The sequence below is a fragment of the Strix aluco genome, chromosome 1 (genome assembly GCF_031877795.1).
Source record: "Strix aluco isolate bStrAlu1 chromosome 1, bStrAlu1.hap1, whole genome shotgun sequence".
Classification (NCBI taxonomy): Eukaryota; Metazoa; Chordata; class Aves; order Strigiformes; family Strigidae; genus Strix; species Strix aluco.
In genome coordinates this window covers 105,203,649-105,221,914 of record NC_133931.1, presented here as the reverse complement: position 1 = coordinate 105,221,914, position 18,266 = coordinate 105,203,649, and the positions used below count along the sequence as shown (strand labels likewise).

The window sequence follows — 18,266 nt, the reverse complement described above, 5'->3', positions numbered from 1 at the left end:
TCAGCCCACTGTCCAGCCCATACCTCACCAATCTGGTGATGAAGCGACCAGGGCCATAGCCTTGCCATAATCAAGGTATACTATACCCCTTTGCCCACAGTGCCAGTCATTTCATCATAGAAACCAATGAGGTCCATCAGATTTGACTTACCCTTGGCAAATCCACGCTGGCTGCTCCAAATCACCTTCTTGTCCTTTGTGTGTTGAGAAAGGGCTTCCAAGAGGATTTGCTTCACAACCTCCACAGGGACTGAGGTTATGCTGCCTGGCCTGTACTTACCTAGATCCTCCTTCTTGCCCTTCTTGAGGACACCTGTGATGTTTGCCTTCTTCCAGTCATTGGGAACCTCCCCCAGCTCCCGTGCCTTTTGAGGATGATAGGGAGCAGCTTTGCAACGAGATTGCCCAGCTCCTTCAGCACCCTTGGACACATCCTACCTCGTCCCATGGACTCGTGTATGTGTCATTGGCTCAAGTGATTCTTAACTCAGTCTCTGGGTACTGCTTCATGCCCACAGACTGCTAGCAGGCTCAGGGACCTGGGAACCCTGAGGGCAAGCCCTACCTATTGAAAAGGGAGGGAAAAAAGGCACTGAGTATCTCTGCCTTTTCCGTGTCCCTTGTCACTAGGTCCCCTGCCACACCTGGCAGTCGGCCAACACTTTCGCTACCAGTGTACTTACAGAAACCTCTCATGTTGTCCTTCACCTCCATCATTAATCTCAACTCCAGGGGCACTTTGGGTTTCCTCTGTTCCTTCATGCATGGGCTATATTCCTCCCACATACCTCTCTCCCTGCTTCCACCTCCTGTCTACTTCCTTTTTGAGTTCGAGTTCAGTCAGAAGCCCCATGTTTATCCATGCGGGCCTGTTGCCATGCTTGCTTGACTTCCTGCACATGGGAATGGACCATTCTTGTGCTCTGAGGAAGCTGTCTTGAAGATCAACCAGCTCTCCTGGGCCCCTCTGCCCTCCAGGGCAGTTTCCTGTGGGGAACTGAACAGGCCAAGATCTGCCCTTCTGAAGTCCAGGTTTGTAATTCTGTTGTTCACCTTGCTCCCTCCTCTCACGACCTTAAACTTTACAGTCACCTGGTTGCTGCAGCCAAGGCTGCCTCATCCTTTACATTTAAATCATCTTTAGTCCATGGAAAATGAGCGACAAAGTCTACATTGATGTTTAACAGTCCAGAAAATACTTGCTTGTTAATCAGTAAAATGAGGTAACTGTGTAACTAACGCAGATTTCACATAGCTGCTTTTATAAATGAATAACAGGCTATTTTAAATGATAGTGCAATATGATGAAATTAGGCTGACCGGGGGGTGGGGGGAAGGGGGAAGGGGGAAAAAACCCTCTAAAAACCCATGAGACATAAAGAGCCCTACTTCCATCTACATCAGTAGAAGTCCTTGTAGTCCACAAGTAGCTTATGCCACAAAGTGTGGCAAACACTAAGCAAGCTGCTCTGTAGTACTGTGTATGATATCATGCAGCATCCCATATCAGCTGGGAAATGAATCAGCCACCGCTGTTATCTATAGGTTTTCATGTGACGTCTAGTCATATGAAAAGGTGTTTTTAAACACCTTTGTAGTTATCATACATCATTAAGGATACAGAACTTATCCATTTTGCATGCACAAAACAAGCCTGCATAATAGCAAGTGAATCTAAATCCATCCTTCTCATAAGTGATCATGGTTTTACTTTTAGAATTTATGCCTCTTGGTAGAAGGGGAAGAAGATTTGCTTTGTTTTTTTTTTTTTAAATAAAAAGCCTTTCAAGTATAAAGTGCAAAAGGCAATATTATATTTGGCTTCTCAGACAAGAAAGGAAATTGGATCTTAATTTCAATGAAAATAAAGTATAGATGATGTGGTAAAGAACACTTTCTGGTGTAACTCAACTACTTTTCTATCTATAACTGCATTACTTCACCATTTGCTTGGAACGGAGAGATTTATTAGCACAGATTATGTTCTGCATACCATTCTATATCCACTTAAAACTTATTTCCCGATGCAGACATATTAAAGTACACAAGTTCACTGTTATGCCTACTTCATGCATAAAGTAGGATTACACAAATCAGATTCTATGTCACTATTAAAAGGATCTCTCCATTAGGGAAGTAAAACACAATTTGCAACTCCCATGTGCTTCATTTACATATAAAGACCACTTCATACCTATTTACATGTTTAAAAAATTTAAGAGAGGCTTCAGTAAAATCTCTGTTAAATACAAATTACTTCAGCGAAACCTCATGGAGAGATATTTATTTTGAATGAGTGCAGGTGTCAAAATACTACTCCCTTCAAATATATTAAGTAAGAAGTATCATAATTGTTCAATACAAAGAAAATATGATTATATTATAGTTGACAAATGGGGAAAACATGTACTTATTCTTGCCACGAGTTATGTTGCCAGCTGCTTAGAGCAAACATAATCCATTTTAATTCTTCCACAGTCTTGCAGCAATGGTGAACTACTGTTGAATTAAGACCCAGCTGGTCTCAGGTGGAAGCACTCCTGTAGAGACCTGACTGATCTAGACTGTGGGAACTAGGCTAAACAGCTGACCGTGCAAGATGTACTAAGGATAGAGCATGGGTGGGACTGCTCAAAAGTCAGGGCACAAAAAAGTGTGTTGTGAAGATTCTCCATGGGAACAAAACCTTCCTTTCTCAAAAAGATGGAGGAGTATTTTCTGGCCTTTAGAACACATGGCTTCCTCAGCAACAAGAAAACATGTCAAAGCAACATAAGAAACTATTAATGGAATTTGAGAGCACAATTATGCTTTCACTTGATCTTTTACCAAAAATATTTTAGAGGGTAAGGTATATTTACAAAGCTTGTGTAGATTAACTAGTCTTCAATAACAATCCAGTATAGAACCACAAAAATTTGTTTAAAATTTAACACATAGTAACATCAAAACAAACAAATGTTTCCATAGAGACAGCTACCTAAATAAATGCTCACAATGGATCCAAGGCGTGACGTCACCCAGGCCTGCCCGCAACCATAGTAACATGCCAGTGTAAACAGAAGTATTTTTATTTTTCTATCTAATAATGTCATAGAATTAGAAGTTTTATGGCAGTGCTTAAACCATATTCTTGCAGTGCTGAGTGGCAACACTTCTAAAATAAGAGCAGAGGTATTTATATCAGGGCTATTACTATTACCATATTAACTACATACAACATGTGGAGTATCTGTATGGCATAGCTAACATATCAAATTTCCCAGAGCAGTTGTTGACCCCAATAAACAATGACATTTAAGTTCCTAAGGCAACATGCCAGAATGTTGGTCCAAGATCAGGAACATGTATTCTTCTTGGGTATTCTGCTTTCCTTAATACAAAAACCCTGAACTTCTTAGACTGTTGTCTCACTGTCTTGCTGGATTAAGAAGAAGAATGCAGCCACATGTTGCTTTTCATACCAAATCCAGAACACTTCTGTGCCCTTCTCCTGTGTCACCAATGAGCTTGCTTCCTCCAAGACAACAAGATTCACTAAACCCATATTTACACTCTGCAAGCACAATGCAAGACACACAGTCTACAAACTTTTGCAACTCTGGAAGAGTAACATAAAAAGAAACAGTCAGTTAATGAGGAAAATTTCCAAAAAAGCAGGCAATTGTTTCATCTACTAAAAAGATACACATGGAATTCCCATTCTCATGAAAATCATCCATTTTCAAATGCTATTGCATGTCTGTAAGTTCTATGTCTCTAAATTCAGTACACCCAGAATACATTATCACTCAATGTGCAAAATATAAAAGAAACATGTCTATATAAGGTTCAGATAGTATGTGAAAAATGAATGCTTGGAATGATCTAGTATTACCAAGACATTTATACTAAACCCCTACATTTTAGCAGAAGCCTGAGCTACAGGGAAGTTGAAGTTATTATCATTACAAAAATGGTGAAATACTGGTTTTAGTCCTGTCATGAAAATTTCACATACAGTAACTTATGAAAACTTTCCTTCTCATAGAATATGATTATGACTTACCCTTGTCTTCAAGTATGGCAGTGAATTTAGGGAACAGTTAAAAAAATTACTTCCTATAAAGTATTTTTAGCATTCTTTTTTAAAACAATGATATGAGCAGTTTTTTCACAGAAGGGGTTGCCTCATTTTTGCCATTTAAAGAGAAAAAGCTATCCTGATACTAATTAGCAAAAGAACTTTTTTACATAACTTTAGGCAAGGAGCTAGCTTTGAAATAAAAATTTACCCTGCAACCATCATGATACTGTTTTATGCAATCCAATGAACATGTGAAGAAAAGAGTCCAACATCTCAAGTTCTGACTGTGAAACTATAAAATACAGTAAGGAAAGCTTACTACATAATTGCATTTACAGTTATATACACTTTTGTTGGTTTTGCTCCATTTTAAATAGAGTTCTTCCCATAAGATATTGTAAAACTTTATAATTCACTCTTCACAATTTCTTTTGCTTTTCCAGGTGCAACATGCATAGAAAGATAACGATATTGTATGAAATGCCTTTATTGTATGTTTTTATAATCTAAAAATAAAAAAATTTACTTTTCTACTTATTATACAAATTGCAGTCTATCCCAACTGTAATAATGCAATCCAAGTATTTGGCATAAATGTAGGTGGTTTTCCTCTGATCTCTAGGGGTGTAACTTATAAATATTCATACACATGGCTACTTACAAGTGGGCTTTGGCTTTTCATTTCAAGTAATTCCATCGCAAAATTCATTGCTGCTTAATTTCTTGTATTTTCTGAGATGACAATAGAAAGTTTTTAAAATAGAAAAGCAAAAAAAAAGGGCAGAAAGACATCTATTAAATCAATTTTTAACACACAACAATTTATATTACAGTCCACCAAACTGGAAGGATTTGTGCGACCCTTAAGAACCTACAAATTACTGTTAAAAAAATCCTTGGGCAGGGGGAGAAAAGGAAAAGGGGGGATTTCTTACCAAACAATGCAATTGTAGCAATTCGTCTCTAATGTCTACTACTGTGCATTCTTTGCATTAGACCATTCATTCTTTTTATCCTAATGTACATACAAATGCTGTGCTTACATGAAGGCCTTCTGTGGACCTTTTATGCAAGATGAATAGCCAAATTACACTTCAGTTTGACCTGACATCCTCACACAGAAGGAAAAATGGCATTCTACATTTCTTATTTGTAACAAAGGTTCATCAGAATTTCCTCAATCTTTATAACAACATAAACTTAACCTAAAATGAACTAATCTCTGAAACACAGGCACATAATCCCAGCTTTGAAGAAGTATCACAGACTAATCAAATCTTTCAGAAGTTTTGTTCACCTGGTTAGGTAGAGGTGGGGAGGGGGGTGTTCACTCTACAAAAATGTCATTACTTCTCAGGATTGAACTGATAAAATCTCTCCTGCAGCAGAGAAAGTTACCAATCAGAGAATAAAACATTATCTTTCAGTAGCTCTTAGTTAAACGTATCTGTTACTAATTTCCCTGTTAGTTTACCCTGACTATCAGCAACACATAGTTCCTACCTATTTTGCTAGTATTAGTAGCAGAACAATAAATGAAGCCTGGGAAACTCAGCAAGAGGACAAACATGGGTTTTATACAGAGACATAGTAATTCATAAATCCAAAGAACAATTCTACTCAATCAATTATTTTCTAGTGTTTCAACAACATGTGCCATTGTCATAAACTTTAAGTATAGACGGCTAGAAAACAAATCCTGCTAAACACAGTAGCTTTCCAGTAACAGACCCAACAGAAAACCTGTTTGGAAGTTCTATCACAATACTGGATGACAATTGTAGTCGGGTATGACAATCATCTCTTCTTATCTTTTGGTGTGTTCCCTGGCCAAACTACAACTGCAAAGATTCACCAGCCCCACCTCACTGAACCACTATGGCTGACCATAAGAATCCCAGGCCAAAGTCCATCTTATGAGACGCAGCCTAGCTGAAGAACCTAAAACCGACAGTGACACACAGAGCCTTCTGACAGCTGTAAGCATTACTCTTACTGGGGCATGGAAGCAGTACTCTGCACTTTCTGAGGAGTTGGAGATTCTTTCATAGGGTTTAATGTTTTTCATTCAACACAGATAAGGAAAAACTCGGGTTGTCAAAAAAAACCTTAGCGCTCTGCTGGGAAAAAGCTTCTTGTAAAATGGAAATGAGTAAGAGTTTATTTTACAAGTATGTTTGTTTTGATACATCACCAAATCTATCATTATCCTTTAGCTTAGGGTTAAACGTGAAGCAAAAGAGGAAGCAAGGAAAAGCAGTTGTCTGAACACGCTCGAGAAACCCTGTATACTTAGCCTATGCATAAGCCTCCTAAGTTACAGCATATTACTAACACTTGAGTAACTAGAGCCATTAAATCTTCCCTTGTTAAAACTTAAAATATTATATGTGAAATAAATGTGATCTAGACTAAAAAGAATTGCTGACATACACTCTCAAGAATAAAAATGTAACAAAACCCAAACCCCAACACTTAAGAAAATGGGGAAGTATACCTACTGAAAGTATGCACATGAAAAAACAGACCCTCCTAATAAAGACAACAAATCTCAGCTATTATAAGTTTCCACATCTGCCATTTAAGCAATATTAACTTAAAAATAAAATAATTTTAAAAGAGAAGAATATATAAAATACATGTTATATGTACATGCACAAGTGAGGAGTGAGCATGTAATTGATAAACAATTGAGAGAAAAATGCTTTTTCATTTGATGTAGTTGTCTTCTAAACTATTTAATACTAGAGAGAGGAAAAGATGGCGTGCTTTTTTGAAGAGAAACGACAACACTTCACAGCAGTCACGGGCGAAAGGTCTGAGAAACTGCTGAACAGGCACCTCGCCACAGAGGCAGAGACAAGAACCCTTGAGCTAAGACTGCTGAACCGCAAGGGGATACGCTGACATTCCCCTTGAGCCTCAGATCCTCACCACCTCACAACTCATTCCTGGAGAACAGGACTGGGTTCCTTCTACCCCAGCAGGCACCAAAACTGATACTACTTTATATCTGCTAATGTTTCATAACTGTTTATGCCATATCATGGGGTTGTCCTATCACTAACTTGCCCAGATACCAACAGAAGAAAGTAGCACGAAGACTTATTATTTCCTGTGATGATAGATACAGAGAAATTTTTAAGTCTGTGAAAGCCAAAGGAAATTTGAAAATGAATGCCAGCATTGTCTATCATAGATCAAGAAAGAAACAAACAACCCTACAGCCTAAACGTCCATTTCAAATAAGCTACTTCACTGATAGTATACCCAATTCTGACAACACAACTTCCAAAAAAATACAAGTAGGGACTCAAAGAGAAAGTGGACTGATACAAAAACAAGAGGATTGGAGTGTGCATATATAGTGTTTTCAACTGCCTAAAGAAGAGCCCTCAGGAGAAAAGACAGACAGACAGACAGAAATCAAATAAGTAATGTCATTCTAACTGTGCATGTTATACTGAACAACCTTTCAAGATCAAGGGGCCTTTTCTTCTCTGCCTTTCTATGCTTTGATGCACACTAAAGGGTCAGTGCTTGTAGCAAGTTTTCCCAACTACCCTTGTAAGCAACTCAGTTTGCATGCCCTCCCCAGCATTACAACCACAGTAGTTGAGAGCACAAGCCAAATAAACGTTCCTACAACCTACAATTAAGGGACCCTTCCTTAAAGCCTGTCCCTCAACACAAGGAGGTGTGAGACAATTTAAACAAAGCTATTGGATACCAGGGGGAGGGGAAAGGTGAAAATGTTCCAATTCCACGCATAAAATTAGAACAAAGAAAATTATCTGGGGCTTCATACAGAATATGCCAGAAGAGTTGAATGTCTTCCCTTGGATTCGATGAGTTTCTGGATCAAGCCTGCCTAGGTTTTCAATGTGGGGAGAAAGTTTCACTAAAGCTCCAGTCTGCTTACAAGAATAAGCTAGGACTACTGAGATAATCCTAACCTATTAATCACTGCCATGGGTCTGCATCACAAATTCACCATCAGTTTGGCATGGCCCTACATTTTAAACTTGAGTAGGTGTTGTACTGGACATCAGGACTGTTAGAATAATGGCTTTAAGTACACATCCAACCTTAGCCTCAGTCCTCTGAGGCTGCGTTTTGGCAAGAGGTAAAACTACATCCTGACTTCATTCAGATATCCTTCAGGAAACATTCATATAATTTATTGCAGTAAAAAAAAAAAAACAAACAAACACGGTGTCTTTGAATAACCTGCACTTGTCCTGATCACATCATACCTCTTTCCTCTTTGTACAGCATAAGACCTATGACACTGAAGTCACTTTAAGATAGCAGGACAGAAGCTGAAAGCTGCACCTTCAGTCAAAGAAACACAGTTTCATAAAAGAACAAGAAAGAGATTGATTATGGCAAAGACATACAGTGACTCACATCTGTAAGCAACAGAAGATAAATTTAGATGATATCTACAAAACATGTCGGGGAGACAAAGAAATGATGGCATAAAGGAACTTACTTGATTTTACTGAAGACAATGTCAACATCTGTGATTGTCACATTCTTCCCATCTATCACATGACAGTCCTTACATAGCTTTGACCAGTTCTTCCCATGCATTTCTTTTCCTGTGGCTCTTGTATCACCATGGATGGCAAATTTTCTAAAGGCCTCTTCCAGAGCACTTATTTCTCCTGCCATAGCTCCCTCATGGGAGCTGTTGGAATCATAGGATAACCGTTTTGCTGCTCGGTCCTTTGCTGGATCTGAAGGAGACTTTGGAGGAGTCTTATTCACAGGTTTGGTTGACTTCGCTTTATTGTCAGCCATTGTGCTACAAAGAAGAGGAGGGTAAACTCATTACATTAATTTGCACTAATTTACTTTCTGTTACGCTACAGGCTACAGTCCATATCACAAAGTATGAATAAGTGGTATATAAAGTTAGCAAGAACTCAGTGCCCTCCACCATCAAACAACAGTCTATACATAGAACTATGTAACTCTGCCCATCTAGAAAAAAATTCTAGCATATTAAAAAAAAAAAAAAAAGAGTCAGGGAAAGAACATTCCAAAATAGGGCACAAACCTAATTTCACCGTCATTACATCAGCCAACAAGAGAACACAGTGTTTGCTTCTTTTTTTTTTTTTAAATGGCAATCACCACAGCCACTCTACTGATTCTAATAAAAGTATGCCCTTTACATTGTAGGCATTACTACCTACTTGTATTTCTGAAGTTAAAAAAAAAACCAATCCTTTATTTTCTGGACTGTGGCTTTTTTTTTTTTTTTTAATTGAAAAATGAAATATTTGGAAATTGCAGCAAAAATATTAATGTTATAATCCTTATGTTATATAATGTAAGGTCTAACAAGGAAGGAAGCCTCAGAAATGCTTAGACATTCTCTTGTTAACAAAACCATTCATTTCTCAAGTTTATGCCCAAAGAACTGTAGCTGTGGAATTAATTTGGAATGAACACAACTATGATGCAGGAGCACTGAGAAGGGATGTCATTACTGCAAAGAACAACTTTCAGATTAGCCTATGTTCATGTAGGACAGATTTGCCTTTTAAAAGAAACATTAAACTGAGCAACAGAACACTAAAGTTATTTTCAGGTGTCTTCATAAAGAAAAAACTCCTAACACGCCAGAAGCATGGCACAGAAGCCTTTGCCTTCTGCCCATCCACTCTTAGCTTAGCAGAAGTAAGAGCACTGAAAAGCCATGGGATAGGATACACTGTGTGCCTGTCCCAACAGCTACATGCAGACTCTTGCCCTGTTACAAATTTTAACCCATAAAGAGGTGCTTCAGATATCAGAAGTTTGGCAAATACTGGATAAGGGCTGGAAAGCCCACCATACTTACCATGTCCATTCTTCTAAAGTCACAGACGTACATGGTAGGCAACTAACATATGCAAAGATTGGTATGTATTTCTAGTTAAGGTTTTATTTCTGCATCAGATGGAAAGTTCTTTTGGCTTATATACTGTACTTCAATACAAACTCTTCAGCAATGGAAACAATTCTAAAATTCTACCTCTTCCAATATGGCTTAACCTCTATCACTTGCACAACCAAGGCATACCTTTTTCTGCACGCTGCAACAGAACTAACCATAACTACCTGCTATGCAGCAGTTATTGTTAAGCTTCATTATTAGAAACAACCCTTTAACAAAAACTATACTAAAGGGCCTTTGTTCTTTACACTTGAGCAAATGCAGCATGGCCAAAGCACTACTGTCTATTTTGAAAATATTCAAGTAAATGCTTAAAAATCTTGTTGTATCTTTAGCCTGGGGATCCTTCTGTTTTGTTTACACTGTCAGCACAAGTTTTGGCCAAAAAACTAAAAATGCTAAATTAAAATTAATGTGACAGGAATTTACTAACTGTAGCTTGAAAATTATATGTGCACCTATGAAATAAAAAGAAAAAGCACAGAGGGGAGGAAAAAAGAGTTTGAAAATTTGAAGTTCATTAAAAAGTTAAAAATGTAACCAATTCCCATTTCTATTTTCTTTGCACCCTGTCTGCTCTCCAAAGAACAGTAATTTTACCTCAACAAACTCTTCTGAAAGTCTCCCAACACTGAAACTCCAAAACAATAAGCACACACAGTAAATTGTAAGCTACTGCAAGTATTACAGATGCATACATTTTTAACAAAAGTGTCTAGATCAGTCTAAACTGTCTGATTCATCAGGCTACACACGTTCTTTTGTTATGAAAACAGTGGTGAGAGAACTTAAGAAGAAAACAAAAACACTGCTGACACAATCTATGCAAAAGAGAATTACGTTAAAAATCAGATCATGAAGACCTATGATCTACCTCCACCTTTGAGAAAGCTTGACTTCCAAAAGCAGAAGTCTCTTCCAAGCTTGCACCATTTCAAATCCACTGGAGCTGGAAACCAGAACCAGAAATTTTCCAAGCTAACACTAACTGGCTAGAGAAAGAAAGAAAGGAAAAGAGTACACATCAGCAAAAAGCAAAGCCTGTATTTTAATGTCTGTACAGGATATTAAAAAGCAAAGTTACCTCTGTAAGCAATTAACAGGACAAAAGAAGGTGGAGATCTTCTATAGAAAGGTATATACAGTTACCATTTTGCAATTTTATCTTGCGCCAAATAAACCTTCTAAGAGATTTTTGGGGATAGACCCCTCTTGCTCTTAGCAATTCTGTCAAGCAGCTATGTTCGATGTGAATATCCTTGAAAGATATAATTTCACGGTTTACAAACTATAAGCAAGAAAACGTGTGCCACTCTGTCTCATCTGAAATTAGAAAAAAATAACCACATGCCTACATTTTGAAGTATCTCCTGAACAAAATCTTTCTTTAGCTGCCTTGCTGTCCAACTTTGCCTAATCCCATCTCACCCCTAACCATAACTCAATGTTGCACAGCACAGCAGAAATGTGCTTTAAAAAGCAACTAGTGATTTCAAATCATAAGCTGAAACCCACACTTGAAAGGGCTCTGATTTTCTGAATCGTGTGATTTTTTTTTAAAAAGACTACATTATTTTTTGTCCGTAATACTGTCTTATACTGTCTTCAATATGACAGCTACATCTTGAAAATATTTTTTACTTACTTTCAGTTGCTAATAAATTAAAAGTTTATTAACATGGTATAGGAAAAATACTTAAAGGAACATATTTGGCCTTGAGAAAGATAGTTCACTTCTAGACTTAGTTCTCTTGGACATCAATAAATGAACTTTGTATTGGGGTGTTTTGACTAGTTCTGGGCAGGGGGGGAACATGACACACACTATAGAAAAGGCTTCAGTTTTGAATGGTGAAATGTGGTATGCAAAGCAGACTCATTTCAAAGAAATCCTCACCATCTAAAGCAGAAGGTTAAGGATAGATTAAAACTAGGGCTCTGCTGTGGTTGCCAAAATTGTCATGGATACTCCTTTTCTTGTTGAACCATAATTACAGTTTACTTGTTAAAATCCCACATAACAGCATGAAATTTATTAAAAAGAAGCTGCCTGATTTATGAAAATACTGACCTAGCCTCAACCTAAAATTTTGTTTCTTGACACTACAAACAACAGACTCTTTAATATACTATATTAGAAGGTAAAGAAATGCACAACACAGGATATGAAATCAGGTTTTTAATAGGGTCAGCTCCTTTAACTATTTTTAGTTATTAGAGACAAGGAAGGAGATCATGCCATATTGAAGAAACGATCTCTTAAAAAGAAATACAGAATAACCTGCTTACCAAAAACTCAAGATCAAATGCAGTTTTGAGTCTTCCTTACCCTTTTTCCCCTGGAGAAAGGGATCAGAACATGCTTGCTAGCTTCTGCTAGAAGTAAAGACTAGCAGTAATTTGGGGAGGGGCCACAGCAGCATGATAGGTGGAAGTGAAAAAAGAAAGTAACTAAAATACCAGTTCTAAAATTCAGTAAAACAAAATTAAGCCACTGTTCAAAAGCATGAGCTGCGTAGATGCTGACTGTAACAATTACAGCTAAGCAAAGAAACAACTTTCATCACCATACAAAAAGTCTAATATGCACACAGTTAGATAATACTATATTTCCAGCGCCAACAGAGGGAAGGAAGGCGAGACTAGTCACCAATCCCATCCTCTCCAGATACTGCTGGCTCCAACCTAGCAGGTCCACATCACCAAAAGCAGCCATAGAAGACATTAAGAAAGAGATATAAGTAGATGCTAGAGTTCAGAAAGCTTTGTGAAAGAACAACTTCCAAAAAAAAAAAATGGAGTTCCAGAAATCCACGAAATATTTAGACAACTAGGTGGGGTGTTTATGAACTGCTATAGCCTGTGTCATGTAATACTCATTCAGTATCATGAAAAAAACAGTTCTTGTCCCTTCTCTGCCTCTGCAATAGGTAAATAATACAGCATATTATACAGACAGAGAATAAGCTAGGGATCAAACTGACTGAGGTCATGACTAACTCATGCTAAAATAGACTGAAAGCGCAGATCTGTGTTCTCAGCACATGCCTAACCCATTAGAAAAATATGGTTTTCTCATATCATCAAACTTCCTTTCAGCCAGAGACTACAATACATACTACTCATCTGCAGGCAGACAGCTAGGAGAACTCCCCTAAATAAAGTCACATATTAATCTGGATTCTTCCAAAAATGAGGGGACACCCAGCTATTGTTTCTGTGAATTCCAGTTGTTGATTCTCCATGAATACTAGGTACATATAAATAAGCCCAAAGGCTCAGTACTGACCAACTGTCAGCTCTACTGGAAGATTTATATTAACTTACACTCTTTCACTTACCCACATTCTCTCTAGGTGTCAACATATTGCAAGAATTCTGGTGCAACTTTGATTTCGATTTGGGAGAATTGCTCTTAGAAGCAATCACCTCTTAGCTCCAAGAAGGAGGACCTGAAGACTTACTAAAACCCAGGGTATTTTTGCCAGCAACTTCAGCAGCTTATGCAACTCTATGGAATATACATGTATCCTACCTGGTCAGAATTCAGCAACACCTTCCCTGCTCTGTTCCCGAGAACTAACGCACGGCTAATCTGCTCACGAAGTGCAGATAGATTAGTATTTGTAAAAGAAGTTAGCACTGCTGCCATGTCACACACAGGGAAACCAAAGCAGAGGGATGAAGAAACATGCCTTCTGCTGCCAGAGTTCAGAACATAATGAGGACCCTGGGGGCCATACTCCACACTGCTTTCATTATTGGGCCACATAAAGCAGGTGCATGATTGTATGGAGTGCTCTGAAGAACCAACGTTCTCTGACTCTGTGGAGGAAGTATAAATATAGTCTCACTAGCTGCAAATGTATTAAACCAGTTTATGATCTCCACACCAAAAAATGCTTTTCCAGGAAAATCAGCAGGAAACTATCAGAAGTGTGAATGCCTAGCTTTTTGGGCTATACCATGTACTTTCTCACCTGCTTTGTCTAGCCTGCCTCTAGCATGCTAGGAATATTCTGTCCCAATACAAGTTCAATTGCTTTCATTTGCAGCAAGTATTACAAAACCAGTTTTTAATGGAAGTCCTCCTGCAGCACTAACTGCCACAGAAATGAATAAAAGTGTGTTTGTCTAAGACAGCACAAAAGACTAGATAGAACATTATAGTACTTATTACAGCCTCAGATACAATCCAGTTAATAGAACAGGCAGATTATTTTACAAGTTCATTTTTTACAATATTTACCAACCAAGAATTGGCTAAAACGAAGTCAAGAGTCCTGTGAACTAAGGCAAACTTTCAGCTCACGCTTTTTAATGGCAGAAAGCATTCAAGCATCAAGCAGGCCTCTCTTCAGGAGACTGCTGAGATTAATGAATTTGGAGAAAAGATACAATGGCACAGTTGCCATGCAATAATGATATTACTAACATCTACTCACTGTAATGCTCACCTTTGCATATGCCAACCTTATGTCTCACATGCAACACCTAGCTCCATTGCAACTTGCAACACAACTCCACAAGACCCCAAAGTTACGTTTACACTGAGCATCAGGGTCATGCTCTAGCTAAAATCCAAAGTCTGCAGTACAAATTCCTCATCTTGAGCCCAAAGACAGTAACTAGGATAAAATAGCCCTAAAATGGAATATCTGCTCAAGTTCTCAATATTATCCCTGATCCCTCCCTAAATTCTTAACCCCTTCTATCATATGCCCCAGACAACTAAGAAGCAAAAATCTACAAATTCTGTCCTTTACCTTCTTTTGTTCTGCAATTCCCTTTGTTGTTGTTTTTACGCAAAGTCCAGGGTTCTACTTTGCTTACAGTTGCACCATAGAGCTTTGGTCACAAGGTAGAGTGGAGATGGTACCCTAACTGTACCCTAAATATCCACCAAGATATAATCCAAAACAGAGATTCCCCAGACAGTCCTTTTGCAACTTCCTCGCCACCCAGCAATTCTATTGCACATTTTGTCTCCATGATCCGTCAAATGAGAAGGGCAAGTAGGTAATCCACAGCACAAACCCTAGACTTACAAAGATGCTGTTCTACTATTTGCAAAATGTCACCAGCAGGTTAAAAAAAAAAAATCTTTCAAGCACTCTATTCCATTTTTGCTAGTCCTTAAACCAAGTATGAGTATGCATGCTTTCCAACACTCTCCCTCCTTGTAATGGGTATTCAGACCAAAAAATTCCCTAGCTCATGAGTGAATTTCATCCAACTATTCTTCCTTGCATCCTCATCTTCCAAAGTGGGGAAAATAGATTAATCTGCAAAAGCATCTATACATCTATTTAGCTGGCCAAGAAAAATAGGATTCTCAGTTCAAACAGATAGCATCTCTCATGTATATGATCACACCAAAAATTTGAATGAATGCTCAAGAAAACAGTAACCAGGAATCTACTGATTTTATTGAGAACTAGAAATAAAGTAGGGGGAAAGGAGAGAGATGGTGGACCCCTAGCAATGCAGGTAAGGCAGCCAGCAAGTTGAGATAAGTCCAATATTACATAAAGATTTGAAGAACCATATGTTGCTAACATTAACCATTTTACTTCTGTTTTAACCTACTATAAGCTTCCTATTTCCACACCATTCTCTTATAAATGCATCAGCCTCAACATCTCTACATCTATATTCTCAGCTCCTCAGCCTAGCCAAACTACCAGCCTTCCTAACTATACTTCTTAGATGGTCTTAAACCTGAAAGGTCATTAGCTTTTAGAAAATAGGCGTATTACAAAGAATTCTGCCCACAGGCACACAACCCAGTAGCTCTATGTTAATTGTTACTTGTTTTTACCTTTCATTCTCCCGATAATCATTCCTGCACATGCAAGTGCTTAAGGTGTAATTTTTACCAGAATCGGTTTCTCCACTGTCAGTAAAACTTATCCACTACACCACAAATAGTTGCCATCCAATATTTCTTAAGATCTTCCAGCCAATCCAGAGCAAAAAAGAAAGTAACTCTTCAATGAGCATGAGAGGTGCTATTTTTATGAGTGAATTGGATTCATAACATTATCAAACTGTACAAGGCATTTGAATTTGTTTGACTGCATCTGTTTTATTTTAGTACTTGATCTATCCTCCTCATGTTTTAAAAATGTTACAGAATTGCAGTTAAAGGGGATTCTCATTTATTTTCTGTCTGTAATTATTTATGCCAAATAAAAACAGCAGAGACAAAGTACAGCAGATGGAATCTTTTCCCCACATTTTTGTGTAAACATTCAAGCTGAGGGAAGGGATAAACAACTGGAGAAATGCATCATCCTCCTGATAAAATGCAATGCTTTAGACAATGGTCTTAAAGCTTCCCTCAACCTTCCTTCACAGCTATCAGTAGGAACCAGAGTTAAGGCATTTCTCTTCTGAGTTCTGCTCTGGGCATATTTCTCCACATGTGGTGCTCAAGTGAATGAGAGCCACCCATTTTCCCTAGCATGTAACACAGAAGGAAAATGAGCAGAGAACACTGCAGACCAAGCAAAGCTAACACAAATCTATCTACATTTAAACCCATCTCTACTTAAAGAAAATTAAATCCTTTCATAGGCTTTATGAGGAACCGCATGGCTGAACCTCAAGTTCTCTTAACAATATACCTGTATCTAGCACTCTGGACAAGGGCAAGGCTGGCTAGATCATACAGCTACATTAAGACCTTCAAGCAGGACACACACAAAGTAACAAAAAAGATGGTATCTCAAGTTGTCCAATGTTTCTCCTTAGCAAAACAGTATTTCAGACTGTGATGAAGTTACATATGCCATTGAAGGAACAACCTTAGAAATCACATTATCGAGTGCAGAGATTATTTTTGATTGCTGACAAATGGCTGTTACTGTTCTTTTTCTGAAAACTATTGCTATCTGCCTACATATTTACTGCAACAATATCACTTATATACAAAACTAAGTTTAGTTCTTAGTAAATTGCATTCCTCCATTCCAAAGAACCACCTCATCAAATATCACCTTTTTATATAAGCATAAATGAAGCACCTATACACATAGACACACACATCTTTATCAGCAATAGTTGTTAGAACTTTTCTTCTGAAAGACACATGTTCACCCGACAACACTTAAAACTCCTTATCTAACTAAATAACTCTTAACTAGCTCTACAATATACTGTAATACCACCATGTCACTTACACAAGGTTTCCACTATGAAGGTAAAAGCATAAATACAGGCATCCACCACACATTTATGTACTGGTAAACTCTTATCGTGCATTTTTTTCCATTATGTGGCTATCCCATTTGAGGATTCCACTTACTAAGTATCCATCCTAAGCTCTGCTGGGCTGCTATTGATGGTAGATGAAGAAATAATCTGGACACAAATATTCTGCAATTCCACACGTAGGCAAGGATACAAGACAGTGTCTAGAACAGCCTTCACAGAACAAAATGAATATGACACTGATTAAAGCACAACAAAAGAGGAGCCTCAACTGTTTAGATGAGGTATTTTTTCATGGTGTATCAACAAAAGACTTGGGAATCACAGATCCAAGAAGTCTAGAAGACAACAGCTGCTCTCCACAGTAGTTAGTCATACAATTCATTTACAGCTCCAAATAACATGCTGGGCCTATCATCACTTTTGGATTAGTTGAGTACAGGTTCCCAGACTTGTAACATTACAACTGGAGAGTTTGCTTCTTCATACACTATGCCTTGCCCCTCCCGCCACCACATCCAGAGCAGACTAGTAATTTGAACTTCAATAGAACCCTTTCAAAATATTTCTGCAAAAGCAATGAGTAATGAAGATCCACTCCGTGAACAAAGACCAGAGATTGTACAGCAAGGAGATCACTTCAAACATCAGTAAGACAGGGGGCTTTATGTACCACGTATAGGTAAAAACACCAAGAGAACCACAATGATGCTATTGATAGGGACAGAATTAGATCAAACAAAAATTGAGGTAACAGACTCACAAGCCTTGAAAGCACTGTAAGATTTAATAGTCATAAAGCATCACCTCTGATCAAAGAACTGGAGATGGTATAAGCTACAAAATCATGAGACAAGATGTTTTACCATGAGAGACTTAAAGAATTCCACCAATGTAATTTGTCAGGTAATTGAAGTCACTTGACTGAGGTATCCAAATAACCTGTGTAGAGAAACTGTATCACGTACTAAATGGCTCTGTACTGTGAAAGATACCAAAAAACTCAACAGCTTAAAATTCAGGTTACACCAATGC

General features: G+C 38.0%; 1 protein-coding gene across 3 annotated transcripts in view; it reads right to left on the bottom strand.

Annotated features, from left to right (window-relative positions):
- TPPP (tubulin polymerization promoting protein) overlaps positions 1 to 18,266 on the bottom strand; it is a 104,863-nt gene that overhangs the window by 50,414 nt on the left and 36,183 nt on the right. For all 3 annotated transcript variants that reach the window (XR_012623919.1, XM_074830168.1, XM_074830159.1), the window contains exon 2: positions 8,562 to 8,876. Coding sequence is in view for 2 of the 3 variants with exons in the window: in XM_074830168.1 (XP_074686269.1) it covers positions 8,562 to 8,872 (311 nt within the window). In the remaining variant the exon portion in view is untranslated. The remainder of the gene's footprint in view (positions 1 to 8,561; positions 8,877 to 18,266) is intronic.